The 21,256-nt window shown below is 35.5% G+C and overlaps 1 protein-coding gene and 1 pseudogene across 1 annotated transcript; both read right to left on the bottom strand.

The window, feature by feature from the left end:
* Positions 1 to 1,260: 1,260 nt before the first annotated feature.
* Positions 1,261 to 9,497, bottom strand: LOC116307516 (potassium voltage-gated channel protein Shaw). Its single transcript, XM_031717788.2, has 3 exons — positions 9,273 to 9,497; positions 8,342 to 9,153; positions 1,261 to 3,547 (listed from the first exon to the last, which is right to left on the bottom strand). Exons 2-3 carry the CDS (start codon positions 8,870 to 8,872, stop codon positions 2,033 to 2,035), a joined length of 2,046 nt encoding a protein of 681 aa, XP_031573648.2. The 5' UTR covers positions 8,873 to 9,153; positions 9,273 to 9,497; the 3' UTR covers positions 1,261 to 2,032.
* Positions 9,498 to 15,879: 6,382 nt separating this feature from the next.
* Positions 15,880 to 18,111, bottom strand: LOC148913658 (uncharacterized; annotated as a pseudogene).
* Positions 18,112 to 21,256: the final 3,145 nt, after the last annotated feature.

Here is a 21,256-nt window from a genome sequence, read left to right as displayed (position 1 = left end):
TAACTGAGCCTCAGGGATTTTTGTTTGTTTGAGCTCCATTGATTAATTTTTTAGCCGTTCTCGGTTCACTAGTTTCAATTTTTACTATTATAACTGTATTAATTATCCGATACAGTTATCTATTGATTTATATCGTTAGTCAAAAGGAAATGCCTAGCACGGGACCTAGAATCCCGTTCGCACTTTCCTCTTTGGGTAGCATGTTGATTCTATAATTTTCCTTCCTGATTGATACTCAATAAAAGTTGTAAATTTAATTTAAATTTAGCCTTGCAACGATTTTTTTGTTGTTGTTGTTGTATTTTCATTTTTTGTTGAATTTTGTTTATTTATTTATTTATTTATTTTATTTTATTTTATTTTATTTTATTTTATTTTATTTTATTTTATTTTATTTTATTTTATTTTATTTTATTTTATTTTATTTTATTTTATTTTATTTTATTTTATTTTATTTTATTTTATTTTATTTTATTTTATTTTATTTTATTTTATTTTATTTTATTTTATTTTATTTTATTTTATTTTATTTTATTTCATTTTATTTTATCGATTTATTTATTTATTTATTTTGCTTTTTGTTTTTTGTTTGCTTTTGTCTTTTAGATTACTATAATACTAATAAATTTGGTTGATTTAGATCGATATTGGGCTGTGATATACCTTGCATAATCATCTTAGGCGGCTTAAGTAATGGCAATATGACGTCATTAGGAAATAGCCATTTTTAAGACTTTAATATATTTTTATAGAAAAAAGACATTTGAAGGAGAAAGTGATATTTTACTTCACTATCAGAGGACTTCCAATCCAGGAAAAGGAAGAAGCCAGTCAAAAATTTGATCGTAGTGGCACTTGAATTATTGCAAATTAACTAACTCAAATGTAGCTGTAACTGTGAAGTGTCTGCAGTTATAGAGTTAAACAAATCACACAAGCTCTAGTTATTTTCCTTCCAATACAATAAAAAAGTAAAGTAATAAACAGAGAAAAGATCAAAAGGAGAGATCTAGAAGAAATTCAGGTCCGTGCGGAGGGAGGAGTATTAGATTTTCTCTGCCTGGAGGAGTCATAATAATTTCGGGTCTTTCTTTAGCGTACCGAGCTTTATCGTATTCTGGGTCAAGGATTTTGTATGGCAGAGTGATGTTTAGCTCCAAAATCATTGTTCTTGGGGTTTTTTATTTTCTTCATGTCAAAAGCCCTGCAACACCACTAGAAAGAGCCTATTATTGGGGCTTTCTGAAACAAATATCAGAGGACGGTATCTCATGATTTTTAATATACTTTTGATATAATTTTATGTATGTACAAAAGGCTCCGAAAATCTGCGGCACGTCGCTGTGTGTGTGTGTGTGTGTGTGTGTGTGTGTGTGTATAAAACTCAAAAAAACTAGAGATGCACTCCGCTTCGCGTCGTGCAACTCTTACGCTTTTATTCGTGCTTATCAACCTCCCGCGTGCATCCATAACTCGATGGACGCACGCTACTTATGACGTTTTGACAACTTCATGTCTCGTCATTCTCAACAGTATCATGAAGTTTCCGCTGAAGGCAATAATAACAGTGTCAAATTGGATGTTAAGTAATGGTCTTTGAAACGTTATGAATAGCAACTCATACATATGACAATCAAGATTTGTTTTGCAGCGCTTAAGTATAGTAAAGTCTGTTAGTGTCACAACCATGCTCTGTACGTAGGTCAATGCAAATCTCCAATGTCTTGTGTTCTTCCTCTCTTTGATGATGACTTCACGTAAAGCCAACATAGTTTGCATCGTAGAGATGGAGTAATCTGCGTAGCGGTCCAAAAGAGATAAGGGAAGTGGGAGTCTGGTGGGGAAGGCTGTGGAAAAAGGGACAAGAGGGAATTGGCCCCCACCCAATATCCCTTTCCCATCCCTTTTGGGTCGCTACGCAGACTATTAAAGGCCAGACTGGAATAAATAATACAGGCAGCTAGGGCATTTAATACTCTTCCTTGAAAAAGCTTAAATGGATAAAAACTTAAAAGTTTTAGATATCTTTTGATCATCCATAAGAAACATTTCCATTTTGATGCATTCGTGTTCTTTTATGTTTTTCCTCAATGTAAACGCTATTGTCACTTTTATGCGCTGGAGTGTTTTGGCTCGGAGCCTGTTCGGTCCCATTTTGGTATACATTGCCTTTTGAATCACATTCCGGAGTTTTAGAAAGTGTTAATGTCAATGGTGGTAATGTTAAAGAATTGTTACACCTCACCTTACGAGGTTGTTGGCCAATATTTTTATCAGTTTCTCCGGCGGGACTCGGTGAAACACGAGACCGAAAAGAGCGAGTGCTACTTGGTCTTGGAGTGCCAGAAGACAATAACGGATTAGAACTATTGATATTTTTCAATTCAACTAATGATATGGATTTTGTTACAGGACCCTCTCTTTTACTTTTATTTTCAGGAATATTTTTCGGATGACTATTTTGATGTTCTTCTACCATTTCTTCACTTTCATGTATATTGTTCGTTAGAATAAAACATGGATTCTTACAATCGATAGTATCTCCTTTCAGTTCTCCTCTCTCCATGTGATATACTTCACCATTCCCGTCATTATTCTCCTCCGCATTTCTTTCCATTGGTGGAGAGAGATCTGAATGTTTTGTCTTGATTTGTCCAATATAAACATCTCCTCGGGCAAAGATCGTATTCCTAGATCTTTTGTGGTAACGTCGATAATTTCTAGACATATCTTCTTCACTATTACTATCATTAGTATGCAGGTCAACACTAATTGATTTGCGGTCTCGCTCTCCACTTGAATTGGATTGCCCCTGCAATATTGCTAAGCGATTTGCATCTCCCATGATTAGCCTCCGTTTTTTCTTTGGCAAACTTAATCTCGCCTGAGCGTGCTCATAATAGGTTGAAAAGTTATTTCCAATGACAGACACAGGGAGACCAATAATAAGAACTCCACAGATTGCGCAAACACTACCAATAATTTGTCCAACGACAGACTTTGGCGACATGTCGCCATATCCAACGGTTGTCATTGTAATAACCGCCCACCAGAAGGTTTGTGGAATGCTATTGAACTTAACTGGTTGCATTTCCTTTTCCATTTCATATACGAAACTCGAGAAGAGGACCACAGGAATCAATAAAATGATAACCAACAACAGAAGCTCCCTGACACTTGCTTTTAATGACTGAACGATTATTTGTAGACCACTTGTAAACTTGAAGAAACGAAAAGCTCTGAAAAGCCGAATGAGCCGAATTGCTCTGAAAAAATCAACTTTGTTGGTATTGAAAATTATTTTACTATAGTATGGCATGAGTGAGATCAAATCAATCCATGTCATTATTTGCTTGAAAAATGCAACTTTGCTTGGACAAAATATTAATCGTATTAGAAATTCAAGTGTAAACCAAGCACAAAAAAAGTATTCCACTTCTTTAAACACTTGTCTGGTTGATTCATGTTCTCGTATGGAGGGAAGACTGGCTGCACACATTAGTAAAACAGATATCAGGATCATAAGTAGTGATACCCAGGCAAACACCTGAAAACATGATAAAATATATATATAAATATTGGGTTTTATTTGAAGCTGCCTTCTTAATGCTTAGTAGCGGAGCTCCATACTTAAGAAAAATTGATAAACCATCGAGTTAATTTGTCATGGCTTCATTACGTCACTTCCGTCCGTACGTCCGTCCGTGTGCGCACCACAAGGATCCCGCTTGTCTACTCGCACTGACACAACTCGTAAATGCACAGAAAACATCGCTTTGGAAAAAATAAAGCCCAACAAGAGAGAAAAAATATTTTTATGTAATCAAAGATGTATCGAGAAGCAAGCTTATAGGTAAGCTAAGGTAAATCAAATGTGTCGTAGTAATTTTATCACCGTAGGTACGAAAGATAGTAGACTGACGTTTCGGACGTTAGTCCTTCGTCGGAGTCAATCAAAGCTAAGGTAAGCTTAGTTTTTAAGCTTCTCGAAGACTGATTAGAATAGTTAAGGCTTATATGAAAGAAATAAACAATATTCTAATCAGGAACATTCAGAATAGTTATTATTTTAACTGACAGAATTATTTTTTAACTGACAAATTTGTTTTTGTCGTTCAGGGCCTCGAAAATTTGACTAGTTTAGTGAGTTTATTAATAATTTCCAGCTAATTTTCTCTCATCATTTTTTAGATTTTCACGAACGCGCGCTCTTATTGGCTGAAAAGCTTTTATCAGAAAAGCTTTTATCAGAAACATAGATATGAAAACAAAACCATTTTTTCTATACGAAATAAAGCATAGAAATGACGTCACAGGAATTCCGTTTCAAATTAAAGAATTTTGACATTTTAAATTTTAAATATTTATTCATTTTTATTAAACATTAGGTCGTTCCTTCAAAAAAAGAAAATATGTCGTTTTGAAGCACATTTGATTGGTTATCACCATTTGTTATCACCATTCGTATGCCAGGCTGAACAGAGTTGTCACTACCTGTCAAAACTGGACCAATCAGATAGTCAGTTAGTTAGGTTCTATTTTAAATAAGCTGAATTGAATACCTTTTTATGAAGAAGCAAAGATATCTAGACTGCATTTTATTTAAGAGAGTGTTATTTATTAGCTTCGAGGGCCACAAGTTTATCAGTTATTATTATTATTATTGTTATTATTATTATTATAATGAAAAGATATATGAAGAGATAATCTATACGTCGTATATATTTAGATTAAAATTTATTAAAAATTTATTATTATTATTATTATTATTATTGTTATTATTATTTTGTTTATTTTAACTTTAGCTCGTTTTACAAGTATTGCTCTTAGTGAAATTGCGGATACATTATATATCTAAGCAATTCCCCAGTTATATCCGAAGTCAATGTCAGATCAGATGTATGTTCATTAAAGCTATGCAAAGCTTTCACTGCCTCACAGTTTTGAGAGATTAACTTCTTTTGACATTTTCTGATTACATTCAAACTTTCCATCAGCCCTACACTATTCAATTTATCAATCAGATTTCTGTGATACTTCGCGAGAAAATCAAAGACTACATTAATTTGTTGAACACTATATCTAGGGTCTCTTTAAGCTTGCTCTTAAGTAAACATATTTCTCTGTTTTTAATTCGTCTCGATTTTCAATCTCACCGATATTTATTATCATCATCATCATCATCATCATCATTATTATTATTATTATTATCATTAGTCCTATGTCGCATTTTTTAGCCAATCATCGCATATAGATCAAATTTGTTTGCGCGAGTTTGACAACAGATGCGCGCTCTTTTTGTAATTTTACTCTATTTTTCTCGTGAAAATCTATATTATTTCTATATTTTCTATATTGAATTCTATAACTTTTTATCGTGTTCTACTGCCCCACTCGTGTTGTTTCAGAGAACAGAACATAGTTAAGCCTAAATTTGTAGTTAAATCTATTTTCTGATTGCGGCAAAAATACGATTCAGATTCACTCACTTATCTTCCCTTTTTATATTATTTGCCGCTGGTACATAATATCGTCATCTCGAATAAAAGAAAATCATTTAAAGATTTTTTCCGGATTTTATTTTCAACTTTCAGTTTTATCTAAATTGGGCACCCTGTGTCTATTGGGAGCTCCACTTTTAGGCAGTGCCTAAATTTATATTAGTTTAAAATACATGAATATACTTATTCAAATCCTAATCATCGATAATTTCTTGATTGGCAAAGAACAAAATTTGAATAATTTTACTCTGCAAACACAATGGCCGCGCAGTCGGACTCCATATATTTCTTGATATGAACCTCACAACTTTAACGCCAAAATGACTGGACTTAGATTTTTCATTTTACAAATATTGTTAAACGAAAATCATCCGAAGATTAATTAGGCTAAAACTTCACTGGAATGATCTTTAAGGATTTAGTTATCACTGGTTTTTTGCTTTATATTCCGATAGGAAGTATTATATTTTTACAATTTTTTAGACTGTAACGTCATTTGCTGAACACTTAACATCTCTCCACCCTATCACAATCACCAAAATTCAAAAAAAAGTTGTCGTCGATCGGCTCGAGCGACTTGACTGAAAGGAAGTAAGGGTGAAAATCACTGAAGTGGTTCATCATTCGCTCTGAATTAGTTGCTTGCACTGACAATACGACGAGCAGCAACCCCTCGAACGTTATTTAATTTTGCGGGGGGAAAACAAACGTCGTTATGATTTATATGTAGTTAAAAGAAGCTCCAGATTTTGAAAATATTAAGGGATTAAAATACCATCTCCTTCAGCACTGGCCGATCGCAGACAAAGATTCGTTCTGTAAAACCCAGGGCATATCTAATCAGATACGGGAGTTCAACCGCTTTATCGATCTCTACCAAAATTTCCTTTCGGTCCAGTCATATAGGCTAGTGAGCCGGTAGACGACAACGTTTATTAAATTGACCATGTACCGATTATAGAGTTAAAATATTTTTTTAAAACGTCGTCTTTTGCATGCGGTGTGTTTTAATTTAGCAAGATATCAGATAGATTTTCAGACCGAATCAATCACTGGTTAACCCTTTTACTATCTGTTCTTCTGTTAGTATCAATAAAAAAGAGGAGCTAAAAGAAACAAAAATGAATAAGATTCTTGTGAAGTGGTCATCATAAAATTTCCAATAGAAAGTCAAGCAGGAATAATTCAACCCTGCAGCTGTCACACCGTTAAATTGAAATGACATTCCCGCGTTATATTGAGATCCTCTACTGAGGTGACGTAACAGGAAAGAACGAAATGTCTGTTTACCTCGGAAACTGACAGTTGTGAGACAGCCAAACAGAAAGCGCGCCGATGCTCGTGATGGATTACGAACACAATTGCCTTTAAGGGGACTTGAGCAGATAAACTAACCTTACTAGGTTGCTTTACTTTAACGTTATTAAGACGGCTAATATTTTTTCCCCTCTCCGGTATCTGACTCAATGCGAGAGCTGGCAGTTTTTTTATCTCTGACTACATTCCGGAGAGCGCATTGCTAAACAACAATTAACACATGATGATTTTAAAAAATAAGTTAAAAAGTCACTAAAGTTGGCAAACAACATAAGTAGGGCACCGTCATAAAGCCATCCAGATAAAGAGAAACTTTTACCCTCAGCATGAAAAAAGGATCTTCATCAACGGCCTCGGCCCATATATATAAAAGCTCGGCTACAGTTTTCCCCTAAATGGACCTCCTGGCCAGTAAATAACATCTATATGTGCATTGAGTCAAGGAAACAACTACAAAAATACCTTTTTAGAAGTTTCCTTTACAAAGTGACCTGAGTTTAGGTCACGTCATCGTTTAAACTTTGCTTTGATCAATAATAGGGTTGATTGCTGAACACTTAATTGAAGATATCTACTGTTTTGACCAAACTCGACCATAGCTTATGTGGTGTGATATCGAAAGGAGTGTTAGCTAGTGTCATGCGCAGTAGCTATCCTAGAATCGACTGATATGTCTTACACCTTTATTTTGTTTAAACCTGTGCTATTCATAAGGTAGAAGGCGTTTTTCGTTCACTTGACATATTGTAATAGGGTCTAAAACTGACGATATCACTTTATTTATCTCTTTATTATCTTTTTTATGAATATTTATTAACCTGACTATATCAGGTCTATTGTCACCTGCAGACGTGTAAAGCAAAACAATATTTTCAATCTAGTTGATAGCACATTTTGTCGACTGAACATCGAATAGAATCTCGTGACGTGTTATTAAAGAATCCTCGTAACAGTAAGTAGCCTTGTTTGTGGTTAGATGTGTATGCGAAATTACAATTTTCAAAATCTAATAATCCTTTTGACAAGCAATACATTAATGCCATGACATGTTTTTTTTTTCTTTTCCTACTCATTAGTTTTTATGAAGAATTATTAGTATTATTTTGACTTATTATCTTTCCCTTACGTAATTATTTTTATTAAAGTAGTTGACAGTGACAATGGTAATGGTTTTCAAGAGTTATCGTGAAAAAAAAATATTCAAGTTAGCAGACTGTAAATAATCTGAACTGCTTAAACATTTATGAGAAAAAATTAAAGTTTATAGGAAAACTGATATTCAAATACGAAGTGTCTTGCTGAAGGTAAAATCATTTCGATACCAAGCAATTCGTCTGAAGCTGACAATTTATAATTTCCAACCATCTATCTTAATACTTACACCAACTTCAAAACTCGCTATAAACGGATAACTTTCCACCTTGTGAAAGAAATCTTTGAACTGTTTGAAATTGTGTAAGCAAATTTGAAACATTGAAACACAAACGAAGGTTAAAAAATGACAATACATTGAGATGTCTTACCTTAGCTTTAGATGAGGAAAAGGCATCATCTAATACAGCCCATATGGGTGGTTGGTATCTCTGCCATAAAGAAAGGGAGTTTGCATCGCTCCCATAGCCGTTTTCAAGTTCTTTATTATCTTCTTCAGATTCTTCATCTTCAAACTCCGGTCCTACAAATTCTTTTAAATTCTTTTCTGCTTCACGATGCTGTATATAGGTCGGCCAGCAACAAGCTTCCATCTCCTTTTCTTCTATTCCCCAAAAATTTAGCTCATCCTCAAAGAGTGGTCCACAAACATCCCTTGGAGCATGTAGCTTTCCAGTTCTATAATAATTTAGTATCAATGCAAATAAGTCGGGATGCCTGTCGAAGAAGAGTTCCTTCGTTGTTGATTCTTCTCCTTGTTTATTCATAATGGTCTCTGCCATCCAGGCCAAGCGTGTGTCAGGAATATTTTGTAGTGTGGACAAATAAGATTCATGACGTTTCCCTCCAACATTAATGTATATTTTGTCTTGTGGATTATCACTCGTTCCCGGGTAAGACATGGTGTTCAGTTATAAAAAGCTGTTAAACGACGTCGCTATATTCACTTCACTATTCGAATTGCGTGTAAACGTTCCAAAATACAAAAATCCTCCTTTTTAATGAATATCATTCAATATTTGGTTCAAAACACCCGGCAATTCTGTGTTGTGTTCATGTCTTTGCCAATACAGAATGGGCTGATAATTTAATGCGTATAGTTTCCTTTTTCTGTCGGTTTGCTGTTAGCAGCTGCCTAAATGTTTTCTCGTAGATACCTTGGTTAAGAGATCCAAGCATGAAGCTAAACAATAAATAAAATATTGCATAATGGATAAAATGTTTAACATGTACTTCAGTACCTAACTTTACTTATATATATATTAAAAAAAACGTATATACGTAAAGCGGTGACAAATTTACCTTGTAAGCCTATTATGCGGATTTTATGTATGTTCAGAATTTGTAGTCGTTCGTCTTGTCGTCTCTTTTGAATTCAACGAAATTTTTAACATTTACAGAGACATAATGTTTCGTTAATTTACATCGATGGTGGGTAACCACGAAGGCGTATTCCTTATTGTGTAATGAAGTTTCTTATTTTGTGTTCTTCTATACAGGTTCCTTGTCGAGGTGTGATTGGTCTACTTTATCGTTTCATTTGTTCTATTGTTGTGTTACATCGAAATCAATATAAAGCATTTGTTTTTTTGTTACTAGGGAGATTCAGCACACTATGTAGTGTTTGCGTAGGCTTTTATAGAACACCTTCATTCATTGGTCGAAAACCTAAGTACCGGTTGAGCAGTGTGAGCTAATGAAAACATACATTATAGTTAACAAGGGCGAATAAAAAATCTAGAATGCCCTAGAACCCCAATGAATAAATCGTTTATTTATATACCGTAGTACTTCAAAGAAACAGGCCAGATTTTGCCACTAGCTTTTTAATCATTAGCGCACTTCTGGTTAAAAAAACTAGACTGAAACACCATGTGCTTTCATAGTGGCTTGATTTATTCAATCCTCGAATTCAATGTTGAAAATAAAACCTATTTATCCGGCTAAAAAATACTGAGAAGAAGAAGACGGAGAAGAAGAAGACGGAGAAGAAGAAGACGGAGAAGAAGAAGAAGAAGAAGAAGAAGAAGAAGACGGAGAAGAAGACGGAGAAGAAGAAGACGGAGAAGAAGAAGACGCAGAAGAAGAAGACGGAGAAGAAGAAGACGGAGAAGAAGAAGACGGAGAAGAAGAAGACGGAGAAGAAGAAGACGGAGAAGAAGAAGAAGAAGAAGAAGAAGAAGAAGAAGAAGAAGAAGAGACAGAATAAATTATTTACAATTTTTTAATTTATCGATCGACTGTATTGTATCCCCCTACACTAAGTTTCTTTATAAAATAATATTTATATCGTGGGATATATATTCATTCACTGTATAATCAAAGAAAATGGTGATTTCTTGTGCTAAATTAAAATTACAAAAGCCTTCAAGCGATAATTTATGAGAAACTGTTTTTTGTCGCACTTGGAGACTTTTTAATATTTTAACGTTTTGACGTCACAGAGGGTCTCCAGGTCAGAAATGGTTTCAGTAATGAAAAGGGAATCTATCTCAGGCAAACGTTATATGCAGATATGTTTTTGAATAGTATCAATCCATGTTCTCAGTCATGACCATACAAATATAACATTATTATTATCATTTTGAATAAACGTGGTTTTACTAAGACATTCTTCTATTTTAATATCTTACTTATATTTATTTTGATTTAACAGATCGATCTTAATTTCTCATCCTGAAGAATCAATTTTGTCTGAAGAAAACGTTACAATTACATACTCTTCTGCATCCCTTATTGTGGTGGTTACGATTTTTTCGCTTAAAGTGGAAATTTGAAATATTTTATACAGGATAACAATATAAGAATCATAAGAATCATAAGAATGTCTCTTTGAAATATACGCCTTTCACCCAAACTCATGTTTAGTCTGAGCATCGCGAAAAAGATTGATTTTTGTTTTATTATGATTGATTTTCGCTTTATTATGGTGATTGACGTTACTATCAGTGTTATATGATCAGTATCGGGGGAAAATAATGCATATTCATTCAACATCAAATTAGCTTTGCTGTTTCAGTTTCAAGACTAGACTAGACCTGCCAAATTGCATATGGAGTTGTGATGTTCAGGTGTTAAACATCACAGAGGGGCTACAGGTCAGAAATGGTTTTAGTAATGAAAAGTGAGTCTATCTGAGGCAAAAGTTATAAATGTTTTAGCATATATGATTTTGAATATTATCATTCCTCGTGTTCTCAGCCATGACTAGAAAAATACATTATTATTATTATTATTATTATTATTATTATTATTACTATTATTATTATTATTATTATTATTATTATTATTATTATTTAAATTAAACGTGGTTTTTCTAAGAAATTCTATTTTCTTATCTATAGCGAGGGTTTAAATACGAAAGCAGAATAACCAGTCTAGTTTCAGTCAAGAAACCATACTCTTCCTATAACTCTTAAATGTCATGAAATGTCATTTGCATCCTGCGTATGATTTATTTGAATCCCTTTAATTCCGCAAGGTGGATCCAAAATAATTCAGAGCAAATTTCGTATGCTTCAAACTGAATTTTGGATCGAATTTTCAAGCGGCGTCATAAATATTTTTTCTACCCTAGACTTTCCATTCACATTTACACAAAGGCTGCATTAGTACTAGATAACATTCTGAAAATTTCAGAAAAATCGTATATGAGGATAAGGAGAAAATAGCCAAAAACTAAAAACTTTTATAATCTTAAAATAAAATACACTGTTAGAATCTAGGATAATCAGAGCACATTGTATAAGAAATTCGGTTATATTGACACACTATAGTTTTGCGAAGCGAGCGAGAATAAAATTGACCAAAATTCGCTCTAAATTAGATTGGATCCACCTTAAGTTGGGTTAACTTGAACTGAGTTACATGGTTAATTTACCGCGTATCATATGATGTGTATCTGAAGAAAACCGCATAGTTCTGGGGTTGCTTACTATTTACACCAATCCATCTTGTTGGAAATTGGAAATTTTCAATCAGAATGACGAATATCATTTGTTTTTCATCCTGACATGATTTCCAGGTTTTCGGGGTAAATGGTAAGCACCACTGATTCGGAAACATACCAAATGTGCAGAGTCCGCTTTGCTTTGCTTCGTGATGAAATAATCATGGAGTGAAAGTGGCTTTATATATAAAACGACAAAGTCAAAGAAACAAATACTGCGCCAGAGCGTCATTCATATTGAAAAGTAAATACGTTACCATAACCTTACCATTGACATTAATAAATCCACTCAGCTGGTTCTTATTAATTTCATATGTAGCTCGATTATGGAAACTGCGTCGTCCAATACAAAAACTGTTAACACTTATAAAGCTATAAGCTAAGGCGGTGACTACTACTGTTTGTTCGATGTTCGCAATGATAGGTAAAAAAAATAGGCGCTCTAGTAGCGCACGCTTCTACTGCAAGGCGCAGAGACTGATATATGATAGACATTGGGACGTTTATAGAGAAAGGAGAAAGATTCAGGGATTTTGTTATTGGTATTTGGATAAAATGCGAAAATCCTGGGCTGGGTTGTACGAAGGGTGGATAGCGCTATTCGACGGATAAATGTTATCCAGTGGATAAATTTATTGGATAACAGCATCGACTTATCCACTGGATAAGGATTTATCCGCCTGATAGCGCTATCCGCACTCTTGGTACAACCGGGCCCTGAAGTTTAAATGAAAAAAAATGCTGCGGAATATTGAATCTTGGTTATTTGTGTGGAGACATACTTTTTAACTGCTGCGAGTCATAGCAAGCAGCATCACTAATCTTGACGGTTGGGATCCCTGCGTTATAGATGCCAGTCTTCAATTTAGCACTGCGGATGATTTTCAAAGCATACAGTACGAATGTTCAGCGGCGTTGTTTTGCCTGTTCATAGCAGGTTTGAAAGACAATATTTGAACAATTATTCACGTTTCTGCATGCTCACCGGTACCGTCCCGACTCCGACGCAAAGGCACGGCTACCTTTCAAGATGGCGCAGGGAACTGTGAAAGGGACTATTCCCTCATCAGTCAATAAAGCTTACTATAATATTTACCAAGACGTACGCGTAGTCGAAGTAAATATTTATTATATTCACTGAGCCTGAGGTGAATAATTGTTTTCATATAATTTTAGACTTGAAAATCCGAGACCTTAAAGTGAAACTCTTCAGGATTGACAATTGACAAAATAATAATAATAATAATAATAATAATAATAATAATAATAATTTTTTTAAATAAACTTTATTGACAATAATAATTCTTCAAGATACAATCAGTAATAATAATAATACTTCTACATTAATTTCTCACAAAGAAAAAAAATTTATCATATGACCCGTACGGCCCTGCTCGCGCGCTCTAATAAAACCATTGGAAAAAGTCACGTGATGGGGCCGGACGGGTTGACGTAAGCGGGCCGGAAAAACCCGTCCGGCCCTGCTCGAATCCGCGCGCTTTCTTTTTCTTAATTATTTTTATTTTCGTGAGGGTCATATGATAAAATGCTTATTGACTGAGTTAGGTCGGGCCGTACGGGAAAATATTTGGCTCTCGGTCATTTGTACGGCATGACCTCGAGCCAAATATTTTCCCGACCGGCCCTCCCACTCAGTCAATAAGTACATAATACGACATATAATACAATAGAAAATACATCTATTTATAATGATAATAATAATAATAATAATAATAATAATAATAATAATAATGTAAACTTTATTATGTTTTCCAAATTCCATCGTAAATCTCGTTATATATAGGCAATTTACGATTAGCTACTTGAATCTTTTACATATACTTATTTCAATTAAGTTAGTCACCTGAAAAGCTACAAAGCAGAGACCGACAAGGATTATGGGTAGATAAATTTTACATGTTCCAACCGCTTGATAACTGTTGATGGATTTTAGATCTTTTAGCAGTTAGTCTCACCTCTTCTGAGAAACCTCAAGCTGCAGTCTGTATCAAAAGCTTTACTCGTTTTCATTAAAAGTTTCCCATTATCCTCAGTGATCGCAGATTTCTAGGTTTTTGGTGACTAACTTTATTGAAATAAGTGTATAATTGCATAAAAGATACTAAAAACATTAATTATAGATTTTTTTTTTTCACATTTAGTTGTAGCGCCAGAGTTAAAACTTCATCAAGTCAGGGTTATCCTAGATTTTGTTTGTTCATAATTTTCCTTATTAAATATTTACGTTGGTTTTTGTCGAAACCTACATTTTTAACATTTCAATAAATGTTGCACAACCACTAGAAAATACTCCGAGGGATTTTATTGAAAGATTAACAAACTTTACATGGCTATAATCACTATTTAAATCACTAATAAGTTTTTTATATTTTTCTTTCTTACGATCAGCATTATTCTTAAGGTTTGATTCAAAGCCAACAGTAAGTTCCAATATATAGGGTGTACTAGATGTTCTTAAAATCAAGTCAGGGCGATAACTATCGCCAGTTATAATTGAAGGACTGTGATAATTATCAAGGTCAGCATAAGGAGTAGAATTGTCAATGGTTTTGAGTGATAAGGCGATAAAGTTGAGGACAGAATTATGGCGCCAGGTGAAGCGATCGAGATAGTGTTGACATCCACTTACTATATGTAAAAGAGATTCGGATGAACAAAATGAACAATTTGGTGATTGCGAGATAACCCATTTCACAAGGTTTTTCCTGGTTGGTAGAGTGTTATTTATGTAGCCTACGGTGAAGTTGTAATAATAATAATAATATTAATAATAATAATAATAATAATATTAATAATAATAATAATAATATTAATAATAATAATAATAATAATAATAATAATAATAATAATAATAATAATATTAATAATAATAATAATAATATTAATAATAATAATAATAATATGCTTTATGCTACTGCTACAGTCGTAGCTGAAGAAATGGGAGTCAAGATAGAGGTAAACAACAATAGCAATAATAACTATAAGCGAGAACCACCATGGAAGAGGAGACTATAAGGCAAAATTACAAGCCTAAGAAAGGATTTAAGTAGGATGAAAGAACTAGATGCAGGACGGCTAAAGCACCAGGAAGGTATCACACTCATTCTTAGTTAACGGGACCAAGTCGACTTAAAATAGATTGAAAAATGAAGTATGCTGGAACGACTCGAAAATAGCCTTATATTAATGTATACTATCTAAAAATGCATTTTTCAAAATTGTTCATCTATATCTACAAAAGAAAAAAAGTTGCATCTGTTTTCATACAACCTTCTTGTCTCTTAGGAGAAGGAAAGTTTTCTAACCCCTGGTTTTAAATATACAAGTCCAAGGTAGTGTTTTCGTTAATTTTGGTTTCATTTTATTGTTTTATTTGTAACTCTATGATGTCAGTAACAGAAAACAATATACAACAGCTTGAACTCCTCTTAAAAATGGAAAAAAATCACAAATGCTGTTGAAAATTTCTTGTACGATTTACAGATAATTGAATGTCCTTCCATATTTTTTCCCTAATCTCAACTTCCAGAGGAGTTAAGATTCAATCTCGATGCGTAATTTCGTCTAAAACGTCAATAATTCAAATAAGAGTAGGATGGTTTTGATCAGACGCTATAATAAAGTAGAGGCTTGAATTGTATCTTGGTAACGTAAATGACCCCTGACGTAACGTAAACGACATATGCTCGTATGCACACATATGGATTTCAAACTGCGTTCATTATGAAAAAACGCACGACTCTAGAAGATCATAAGATGTAATAAACAGCTGTTTGACTATTAAACTAACTTACATGTTTCCTATTTTAAGTAACGTAAATGACCATATGATCAATAGCAAAACGCAACAGGTTTACTTGAGAAGAACACTTGATTATGTTAACATGAATTACTTTTGTAATGACTTCTGTGATTTATATTCCCCCTAAAAATGATATTTGTTATTAAATTGTAACAAACGACCTCATATAATATAAACGTTTTAAGGAAGACGGAAGCGTGTCTCGATGAGTTCAAGTGTTGCAGAGGACAGACGGTAGGACTTGCGAGTCTTGCCGATCTGTGTGGGTTGCTCTATAACACATATTATAGAAGCTCTTGGGACCCACAGTACATCTTCTCGGGTTGGCCATCGAAAACTTAATGCTTGGGGGTTCTTTCCACTCCTTGTCATGAAGGTTAACAACAGCTCGCCGTCATTTGCATCCACTTCCTGCACTTTGCCAATGTACCATTCTCCGTCATATGAGGCTGCAACAAAATCATTGATCTTCACCGCAAGCTCGTTGTGAACACTTGACGTGCTAGGCTGTCGTAGCATGGCTGCTTTCCAAGAACACTGGCTGTCTTGAGGATTCGCTAAACAGCTATCGCAGTAGCAAGAAGTGGTTCTGGTGATAACTTTGTGAGGTGCCACAGCTGCAACTGCATGAAGAGTCATTGTACCCGGGACCGGCTGCGCATCACTGTACCTTTCCAGCTTTGCACTGACTTCTTCAAAATCAGCTTTGGAGTAGAACATATATTTAACACTTGTGGTGCTCTCTGCTTGAGTAGCCCAAGCAAAGAAGCCTTGGGCATCTTCGATGGCCACTTTTCCAGATCTTACTGCTTCATCAGCCATCCTCTTGGCTGCTCCACCCACACCATCACACGGACCTTTTCCATGCTCAGCCTCGAAATAATTCCATCTTGCTGGAACCCCAAACTCTTCAGTATGGTTTGCTATTATAGCAAAGATGGTTTTATTTCGATATTGGGATGTGGGGCTGTCTGTCCAATAATGAATATAGGCGAGGTCAGGCACGAGGTCCTTCAGCTGAGGGTGTAGGGAGCGCAAGATCGTATAAACAGCAGAGGCCTTGTAAGAAAGCTCGTCTGACACAAAGATGAAACTTTTGTGCCTGAACATGTCTTCCCCAGGTTGCTTGTAGTAAGCAACGACAGGATGTAGGGAAACCATAGATGGTCCATTCCAGTGAGCACTTTGTACTTCTTCGCAAGACTGGCAGTTGTAGTTTTCGGCAAAGTCCATTTGAACTACAACATGCCCAGCTGGAAGGTTTTCCTTCAAGCGCCTGAGCTGCTGGTATTGCTCGTGATGACGGCGGACGTGCCCACGAAACTTCGTTACGGCCCCTGTTACTTTGGCTGCAAACTCGTGTTTTGTGGCCTTAGTAGGCACGACTTTCATCTTCTGCTTCCCCCCTTCCTCTTCTACTCGCTTCCACTGCTCATAGGTGATCACATCTGTGTCTCCGATGTTACCAAGAATATCCTTGATCTGTTCGTCATTGTTTTCCTTGATGAACATATCAGGATTACCGGTAGTGATGAGCTTATTATTCTTCATGGAGCGCAGGAGCAGTGCCATATTCTGGTGCCTCTGACAGAGACACGTATCACGAGAAGCGAAGCTTGCCAGCATCATGTAGGGCGGCCTCATCTTGTAGAACACTGCTTGGGAGATATTTGCTGTTGGGTGCTCAGCAAGATATTTGAGACGGAGGTTGTATAGGTAATCGCTCAAAATCCGTTTCTGCACTCTTTGCATTCCACATTTCTTTGCATCGTTTTTTCCTGGCATCATGCGGCTGTTGTCGTCTCGCTCCAGGAATTCTACAACATTTGTTTGAGCTGCATACGGAACTCATGCAACCGCCTCTTCTTGACTACTTCAAGCGCCTTCGTTTTGGCAGCTCTCACAAATTTTGGAGAGACTCTCATCTCCGAACACAGCTGTTTCATTTGTCTATACTTTCTAACTATTTTTCCGCTGATTATATTTCTTATTGTCCTATTCCCGACAGTAGATTTATTTTTCTTCAGCGAATCTTTAATTTCATCGACTAAAACATTGCTAAATAATAGCCGTTTCTTCAGCTTTCTTGACGCCTGTTCTACCCTTATCCCTGAGTCCTCTATTTGCGCGTTTGTGCGCGAACGAGGAGTCATTTCTGGCATCGGGATGTTTGGGGGAGTAGTTGTCGTTTTTTTCTTCAGCCTTTCATTTATTTTCCTTATTCTTTTGTTGGCCTTTTCAAGACTGGCAATGCGATCCTCTAGGCTTCTAATTTTCTGAGTTTTCTCCTTGATTTTTCTATGGTTTATTGCTTGGGCTGTCGAAATTTTCACCTTCAATCCTGGCGACTTGGATGGCGACTTTTCCATATCTTTCGAGATTTTCGTCTTCTCTCTACTCTTACGCTTGTTATCTCGATTATTTGCCCTCCTGTTTTCCAACTCTTCTTTACCGAGCTCACAAGCTGCAGTGTAGTACTTGAGGACACGGCTGGACTCTTTTTTTAGGTAGTTTTTATCTTGCGCTTTTTTTTCTCTCGCGGTAGGCACGTTGAATTTCCGCTCGTGATTTTGCCATTGTAGTTATAATACCTTTGTATACATATAGAAAATATTAAATGGAAATGGAAGCCACCAAACTAAGATATAATTATTTTGATATCTTAACAGAGGGGCCAACCATATGCCTTATTTTCACTCCCATACACAAAAGTTCATTTACGTTACCGGACAATTCGTTTACGTTACCACACGAAAAACACGTGCTAGAACACCCTGTGAACATGGATCACTATGAAATAGGCAATGCATATACAGCCAGACTCCTCCTGGACATTTCACTGTCACTAAATAACATATATATCTAGCTTCTTACCTGAAATAAGCAGCCTGAACCGTAGAAAGTCGAAGTTTTGTAGATTGAGAGGACAAGCCTTATGTTGCAATCGCAAAGGGTGACGAAGAAAAGACTTCAAATGTGTTTAGTAACTCGTTAACAAATGATATGATACCCAAGCAAAATAATCCTTTCTAATTAGTTATGTCATCTTGCTTGTGTGTGGTCCATTAACCAACTTTAATATGATAAGCAAACTCTATGGTCATTTACGTTACGGTAACGTAATGTGACACTGGTAACTGTCAACCAACTTCCTCAAAAAGCTGTTATCACTTCAAAGTAATACTATCACGTTTGGATAACACAAGGTTTGTTTGCAGTGTAACGCCATTGATATCAGTTAATTCAGCTTTTGAGTGCCTTGTATATGACCTTGACCAGCGTAACGTAAATGACTTCCAGTAGAAAATAGGGGTAACCGAAGTGGCAATGGGCTGAAATATACTTAGATCGTTTCTTTCATTAAAAACATTCTTCATCCTATTGGATATATAACAGATAAAGGCGTTTAAAATACGGTTTAAGTTTGGGCAATCATTTTGACTTAATTTTTTTTAGACATTTTAACATTTGGTAACGTAAACGACCAAAATTCATGCGACTCCAATGTCAAGGGCCGGTGTGTTAAGAGACCAGGCTCCATCCTCAATCTTGATAGCTCAAACGGTAACCTACATATGAACCTTCAATTGCATTAAAAACTAGAAGTAACAAAAAGCTAGGAATTGTTTTTTTTTTTTTAAGTTTAAGTATTAATTTTATCCCGTGCGACATTCATTTCCGTCCACTCTTACAATGTTCGAGGGTCAAGAAAATTGCCCCTCGCTGCGGAACGTGTGCAAAATCCGTTTTTAGGTGTGGCCGTAAGCCTAAAACTCTTCAAATAAATCGCAAACGACTAGAATTAAAAAATATACACGAAAAGATAGTGATCTATTAATGTGCGACATCAAATGGTCCCGTTAACTAAGAATGAGTGATCAATGCGTTGACCAGAAAGTATCATCTCGACCAGCGACCACTGAAACAAGTCATGGAAGAATGTAAGGAACAAATTATAGCCACAAGCAAGAAAATACCGCGTTATGAAAGCAGAATTAAACACCATCAACAGAATAAATTGTTTGTAGCCAGCCAAAAAGATCTATACAAAGATTTCAATACTGCGAAGGTAAATAGTAAAGGAAACGCTGTGAAGCCAACTTAAGAAGATGTACGAACATTCTAGAATGACTTATGGGCCCAAGAAAAAAAGCACAATCCTAGTGCACAATGGTTAAACGACGTAAAGAAAGACCAGGAGGCATTGAAGAACAAACAGAACTGGTGTTTACGAAAGAAAAGGTACAGAAGGCGGCCAAAAAGATCAAAAATTGGAAAGCCCCTGGAAAAGATGAAATACATGGATATTGGTTAAAACATCTACACTGTCTACATGAACGAATAGCGGTGCAGCTACAGCAAGTGTTTGAAACAGAGAACAGGATCCCAGCATGGATGACAGAAGAAAGAACACTCAATAACAAGCCGCAAGCCCGTTTTTTTTGGCGATAAGCGGAATTGAAATCCGCATACTGTACTTGTGGTGTGTAAAGATGGGCGAGGTGTTTGTGCCACACAGGGTATCCACCTTTGACCGAAGCAGTATTTACTTAAAGATTGTATTACACATAAGAATGATTATGTTGCTCTGCTATACTCTGCCGGTAACTCCATGGTTAACAGCCGATTTTAATGAATTCGATCGCTGTAGATCGTTACTAAACATACTGGAGTGCTAATCGAATCTACACGATGCTATTCTGATCATGAAATTGATCTGTTGTTCGAAATATGCCGTCGAGAGCTCAGCGTTTGGTAATGTACAACATGATTCTCGACTCAAAGCTCACATTTTCCGTCTAGCAGAAAAATTCAGGTAGAACATGGTACACCAATGTTTCAAGAAGAACCTTTACTTGTGTTTGATGGTATTGATCCCGGAATTTAGAGTATAGTTGATGATATATGATCGTATTTTAGGCCAAACGTCTAATAATATAAATTGGCGCGAAAACTGAATTCTGGCAAAAAGATACGATGTTACGTCCTATTTAGAGATGCTCTTTCTGTCGAATACTTCAAAATTATAGCTATAGAAGATCCTTCACACTCGTGCATGCCAATTTTGAATATAGAGCTAAAGATGTTCTTTAAATTTGACAATGAATGCTGCATTGTTGGTGCATATGTTCCCGCGCAAATTAATGCTGTATTTCTTTAATAAATTTTTAATATATAGCTAGAAAATGGAACCCTCTCTCCTTGCTTTCTCAGGCGGCTCGCCCGAAAACAACACAAATTGCTCAGGTGGATCGCCCGTAATTCTCTGAGAGGCTACATTTAAAATTTCTAATCTCTTATCGTAGATATAAAACATTCTATAGTTAGAACAAAATGCGAAAAGGTAAAGAGAATAACAGCACTGCTATTTGATCATATTACGCTGCTTTGTATCGCAGTGTTAATCCAATTGACACGATACTCGGATTTGTGGTAGTAACCATAGTGATACTGGGAACATGCTGGCACAAATATTCACCAATAAAAACGGCCCTGCGGCTTGTTATTGACTGA

Source organism: Actinia tenebrosa, unplaced genomic scaffold (genome assembly GCF_029948245.1).
Source record: "Actinia tenebrosa isolate PJP-AT-01 unplaced genomic scaffold, QUT_ActTen_1.0 PGA_scaffold0__85_contigs__length_37466705, whole genome shotgun sequence".
NCBI classification, from domain to species: Eukaryota; Metazoa; Cnidaria; class Anthozoa; order Actiniaria; family Actiniidae; genus Actinia; species Actinia tenebrosa.
The sequence above is the reverse complement of the archived record's forward strand: the minus strand, read 5'-3'. Positions and strand labels throughout refer to the sequence as shown.

Coding starts and splice junctions, on each gene's coding strand:
- LOC116307516 (XM_031717788.2), bottom strand. CDS start 8,872: ATGTCTTACCCGGGAACGAGTGATAATCCACAAGACAAAATATACATT. Junction 3,548..8,341: donor TTTCCTCATCTAAAGCTAAG/GTAAGACATCTC, acceptor TCATGTTTTCAG/GTGTTTGCCTGGGTATCACT.